The 5885-nt window shown below is 40.3% G+C and overlaps 1 protein-coding gene across 2 annotated transcripts; it reads right to left on the reverse strand.

The window, feature by feature from the left end:
- Positions 1–390: 390 nt before the first annotated feature.
- Positions 391–3388, reverse strand: LOC148105966 (uncharacterized). Of its 2 annotated transcripts, XM_087838036.1 has the most exons (7): positions 3055–3388; positions 2856–2949; positions 2660–2771; positions 2359–2585; positions 2098–2263; positions 1871–1998; positions 391–1762 (listed from the first exon to the last, which is right to left on the reverse strand). In XM_087838036.1, the coding sequence occupies exons 1-7, from the start codon at positions 3093–3095 to the stop codon at positions 1445–1447; spliced, it is 1086 nt and encodes a 361-aa protein (XP_087694162.1). In that variant the 5' UTR covers positions 3096–3388; the 3' UTR covers positions 391–1444. The 2 variants fall into 2 exon arrangements, with proteins under 2 accessions (XP_087694162.1, XP_087694161.1); XM_087838035.1 differs by lacking the exons at positions 2856–2949; positions 3055–3388 and having other exon boundaries at positions 2359–2573; positions 2660–2758.
- Positions 3389–5885: the final 2497 nt, after the last annotated feature.

A 5885-nucleotide genomic window follows, 5' to 3' on the forward strand; every position in this document is an offset into this window, starting at 1 on the left:
CTCCTTCCAAAACATCATGCATCACATCAACTGAGAAGTTCTCAGTTGATGTGAAAATATGTCAGTGAATTCAATAAGCATGAACTCTTTACACCAAAAACATAAGGAAGCAATGGATTATTAGACATTTCCTGACAGTGAGCAGTGTGGTTGTCTTTGGTGCGCAACACTATTTTGGGGGAATCTTCAGAGAATTCTGTTTGAAAGTCATCTTTTTCAGCTAAACAAAACCTGCAACAGTACCTTGCACTGAAAGACTCCACCAGACCAAACAAGCTATGGAAGCCTAAATTATCACCAGTGACCTGTACCACACTACCACGAACATAACCACCAAACAGTGGAATCTCAATACCATCGCTCTCTAACACTTTAATGTCTGGAACAATAGGAGCAAGAATTTCACTAAAACCATAACGTTTCAGATCTTGTGCATGAAATAAGGCACAAAGGTGTATGTTGGCCAAAAATGAATTCCATTTGGGAGAGAAGTTTCTTAAGGTAAAATATACTGCACCCAACTCGTGAATACCTCGCTTGGAACCAAGAGGATTTGCAACCTCAAAGTCATCATAGAACATTTGGATCTGAACTGTGTGCTTTTCTGTTGAAAAAAGAGTCTTCAATAGAGATCCATCACAAATATCTCTGAGTCTTGAATCACAAGTGTCGGATTTTTTCAACATTTCTCCAACATGCTGACTCTTAAATATTGATTCCAATGTTGATAATATTGGAACATACATGAATTTATCTTGAACAACTGCCTGATCATATGTTCCAGTCTTTTTATTTCGCCTTGTGTCAAATCTTGAGCCAATTACACATTCAACTGGTTCTACAGTTTCCCACTTGTCTGATAAATATTTTGACCTCTTGTACTCCGAATTAAGAACTGAGAAAGGATTCTCTAACTCATCAAAACATGCTTCAACTTTCTTGCACATTTCTGTTTCTCTTTCATTACTAAATACATGCTTAATGACTGTTTCTTTAGCATGTTGTTGGATATCTTGAACAATCTCTTCCATGGAATTCACTACAGGATTCACTACACTTTGGCCTACACCTGCTGCCTTTAGATCAGAAATAACAGCTGCACAACTATTTACAAGGTCTGCTGAAGATAATTCCCACTCAGCCTCTAAATGTTCAGGCACCACATCATCATTAGCAGCAGTACTTGTGTCCGTAACACTTTGAACTGGTGAAAAATCTAGTTCTGCAGAATCAAATGAACTGCTTACGTGGCATTTGTTCAGGTGCTTTCTAAAGCCAGAAAAACGACTAAAAGAACGTGAGCATCCCACTTGGCCACATTTGAGATATAGTGTCCTGCCAGTACAGAGACCATGAATTACCTTAAGGTGTTTTACAAGGCTGTTTGGTCTACCATGATCACTTTTGCAAAGAAAGCACTTCATTATTTTGATCTCAATGGATACTAACGCACCATTCTTGCTCGCAACTCTGCAACTCTGGGAGTTTCCTTTGTTTCCCCAACATCAATGTTGTAAATGGTTGTTTGCAGAAAAGTGAAAAGGTTGGTCAGGGATGAACTGTAAGACGTATCAAAGACATAATGGGCCTTAAAGAGTTCATCAAGGGCTCCTACTGAACCTGTCGCTTTACATGGAAGTGCATGCTTGTCAATCACAATGAAGAAGGTGTGAATGCTGCTTCTTGTGGGTCCCTGAGCAAGAAGGTAGGGCTGACTGCTTCGGGTGATGTTGTCTAGATGCTGCTGTACACTGGTTCCAGCCTACAACAACACATTAAACAGCAGTATTTAGTGACTATCCCATTAGATTAGATCACCTTACTGTACATTACAATGGCGGTGATGGAATATATATTTTAAATAACATACCTTTAGGAATTTGATGAGGTTATCGACAGCTTGAGATGCAGACATCTTTCCTGGTCTCTTTCGCCCTTGTGCAGATGGCGGTAGCAGATGTAGCAGCAGCAAGATAGCAGACATGTCACTGTCCCAGCCTACAGACGAATAAACAAAGAATTACTCCAAAAATACATTCAATAGACAGAATTACCTATATAACCAACAATGGCAGATAAAAACAGTCAGAGTCATACCATTCTCAACTTCAGTAGCTGACTCAGCATTGCACATCAACTCCAAGAGCTCCGAGGTGGGTACAAGTCCATGACTTTCCTTTACAATCTTTGATTTGAGATCGATGGGCCACCTCTCCAAGAATTTGTTGGCAGTGACCTCATCAAACAGGAAATCTTGTTCTATCTATAATGCAAAAACAGAAGATAAGAGAGGTGTAATGAGTGAAACTGCAAGCTGCATGGAATATTTCAGTGATTCAACAAATGAAGATGTCTTACCAGTCCTGGTGTGTCCAGAAACCGCGGGAAGACTGTGAAGACATCTGCTGCATTCTTATCATCGCTGACCATTGAATGCCGATAAATGAAGGTAGCTTTCATCTTTTCACGGATAGTGTCTTCATCAGCAGAGTGTCTCAAAAGCGCAATAGCTGCTTTTACATCCTCATCTGATAACACTGTCTCAGTGGTGAGTGGTCTGGATCGACCACGGCCTGGCCCGCCAACTTAAGAAAAAACTATTTGATTGACTCCTACCTACAAATTAGATCAGAATCATTTAAATCACAAGTGAACTTACTTTTAGGAGATTTGGAAAGTGAGACACTTCTTTCCTCTGCAGCTTTTCTTTGAATGGTCTTCAACCGCCACGCAAGGTATCCTGAAGCGCTCTCTGGATCATAGTAATGTTCCTATGTAATTAAATACAAGCAGAATGTTATCAACATTTCTGAGGGCAACTATGTGTTTAATGTTGCAAGGTCCCCTTTACTTACATATCCATGTTGTGAATATGGGTCTTCCAGATATGGAAACAGAGCAACAATCCCCTGCGCATACATCACTCTTACACTTTTAGGGGGAGATGTCCTAATGTATAAATTCAGTGATGACCGTCACTCAATTGGCATTGAACATCACAATTAAAAATAATACTAAAAATGTTTCTTTATAGACTACATTTATGATTCTTACCCATGTGCTTCTGTCATCTCAGCAGCAAGTATGTTTATCATCTGTCAGAGATTTGGTTTTTGCATACTCTTGTATGATGTGTTCACCACCAGGCTTTGTTGTTAGGATTTTTTCAATCAGCTTAAATAGACATAAAATATGAAGTCAGAAATTTTTTAAACCTTGAGAAAAACTGGAAAATGATTACATAAAAACACTTCACATCAAACATGCAAATTAGGCTAACAATGTTCACTACCCACAGCTTTTGCTTCATAGTTTATATGGCATGGCCTTTTAGGTTGTCTTCCTTCAGTGGTGGCTGCTTCTTCAGGAGGTTCACACATTGTGAAGTTTAGCATGATTGTATCATCAGATGGAGAAGATGATGATGATGATAGAGATACACCTGTGCATTAAGGAACATGACCAAAGCAGAAGCATTAAATTTAACTGTTAATGCTTCAATCTCAACCTTTATATTTAATATAAACATATACGTATGTGAGTGATTACCAAGTTCTTCATTGCTCAGCATGACTCGGAAGGTTACAGGTGACCCCTTCACTATTTCTTCAAACACCTCTGCGTCTACTTCTGTGTCAGACTGGTCAAACACCTTCATATCTAGAACAAGAAGAAAGCCGGTCCTGCTATGGGCTGAACCATTTGTTAATGGGGGGGGGGGGGCACTATGCAATATATTCAGTTTTAGCATTTATATTCACTGCTGACTGTAACTACGTTCAAACTGTTAATGCGATCTTATTTTAATAAACAACACTGTCACTCTACACCTGAGCCATAGACCACACCCTCCACCTCAATATACACCACAGTTTTCTCTGCTATGGAAATGAGATCAGGAGGAAATCATTATTATTATTATTGAATAAATGCTCACATTAATGTGGGCTTATTTGTTTCATATTAGAAACATTAGTTGAGTGTTTTTAGTATAAAATGGTGAAAGTCCCTCTTTTTGCTCCTCCCCTCACCTGTGGATGGACGGTGCTGTTACCGTGGTGACAGCTTGGATGTGTTTCAGTCCTGCCTGGTTATCACTGCAGGAATCTTTACTTTCACATTTATTACAGGTAATAACTCTGATTTTTCTGTGTATTATGAACTAAATGTATCCTGATACACACAGAGATGGATGAGCAGAGGTCACATGATGAAAGAACAAACATGGAGTCTTTGATTTATTTAGATATTTATTGATGAATGCAAACAAACCCTGACACTGAACCATCGTCCAGCTTTCACAGAACAAACCTGATCACATGACCTGCTGACCCAAACAGTGAAAAGCTCCATGGCAACAACAACAAACAGCCTCACATATGTTAACAGAGGCTGTTAGAAGCACAGAGTCTTTACAGTCTTTCTCCTGTTTGTACACAGATCTCTGCACATCTTCATCACAGTTACTCACAGACGTGCAGAGTGTGTGGATATCAAAGCTAAGTTTCCACCATGTTTGTAGTCTGTACTGGGACTCATGGAGCATCTCTCTATGAGCACTCAGTGCTTTAAACAGTGAGTCCCAGTTTAACCAGCAGCCTTCACACCACACATCACACAGACATGGAAACTTCAAACCCTCAGACTGAAGACACCATCAGAAATAAATAGATTGTGATGAAGATGAAGAACTGGAACAGTTTGCTGTGGTTTCTTCTGTTCCTGTCAGAAATAAGAGTCTGGCAGCACTTTGCTCTCCTTCCACATGTTTAAGGAGGAAGTGAAGAAGAGCGAGTGAGTCGTCTTCCTCTGTGGGCCCAACATCAGGCAGCAGCCACGTATTTTTAAAAACCCAGCACACTGCTTCAGAAACACTGAGTCCAGGTGACCAGAGTCATGTGATCAGTGAGGTCTTCACTCAGGACGTCACAGCTTCAGGACCTGATTCAGAGGTTTATAAGGACGTGGATCATTGGTGCTGATGTTGTGTGAGAGCTGGTGAACCATGGGGAACATAAATAACAACCAGGCCATCAGCAATTCTACCCCCAGCTCTAAAACCTACATAATACACTATACATATAGTTATATAGGTTATAGTATGTTATATATAAACGTAGCTGAAGCAGTTTAATTTGTAGCTTCACGCTGCACTTCATATGTTTGTCCACCAGATGGCAGCACAGAGGCCTGTGTTGGAAAGCTTTGAGTAATGAAGCGTTTTCAATCCAAGCTTCAGAAAACTTCATGTGGTCATTGTTGGGTTCAATATTGAGGAGGGTTAGAGGAGGTAATCAACTTTCAAAATAACAACACTGATCCGGCCAGGTGGAGTCAAACGATGATTTAATGCACGCGTGGGGGGACCACCGCCGTACGCAGACAGCGCCGATCCCCGACTTACAGAGCATAAGCAGATGCTTTATATACCATCAGGGCTTAAATTTAATACGCCCCTTCAACATCAATCAGATACAGGTCATACATAGGTTTCAAAACCACAAAGACTTTTAACACAGTTTAAAATAACATTGTCTCCGTCTCCACAGCAGATGCTTCCTGTCAGCCTTCTGACTTTCACTTCTCGTCTGGAACACCAGACCCACACCCTGCAAGAAACTGTTCCTCTTTTTGCAGAGACAAGTTTGCAGTTGCAAGCAAACATGACTAACCTCTCACCTATAAATGAGTCTATCTACTGTGTGTGTGTGTGTGTGTGTGTGTGTGTGTGTGTGTGTGTGTGTGTGTGTGTGTGTGTGTGTGTGTGGCTCGACCTCACACGAACTTTGTCTTATGAGAAGAGAGGCCAATTCTCATGTGCATAATAACCTAACTGAAACTATATCTGTAATATGTTGAATAAATGTTTTAATCAAATGAGTGCC

The sequence above is a fragment of the Neolamprologus brichardi genome, chromosome 3, assembly GCF_056152115.1.
Source record: "Neolamprologus brichardi isolate AB-2024 chromosome 3, ASM5615211v1, whole genome shotgun sequence".
NCBI classification, from domain to species: domain Eukaryota; kingdom Metazoa; phylum Chordata; class Actinopteri; order Cichliformes; family Cichlidae; genus Neolamprologus; species Neolamprologus brichardi.

Bases quoted from the DNA above. Each gene is read 5' to 3' on its own strand.
- LOC148105966 (XM_087838036.1), bottom strand. From the start codon at position 3,095: ATGATAAACATACTTGCTGCTGAGATGACAGAAGCACATGG. The intron at 2,772-2,855 runs GTAAGTAAAGGG...TTAATTACATAG, and splicing joins CATATTCACAACATGGATAT to GAACATTACTATGATCCAGA. The intron at 2,586-2,659 runs GTAAGTTCACTT...TTTTTTCTTAAG, and splicing joins ACTTTCCAAATCTCCTAAAA to TTGGCGGGCCAGGCCGTGGT.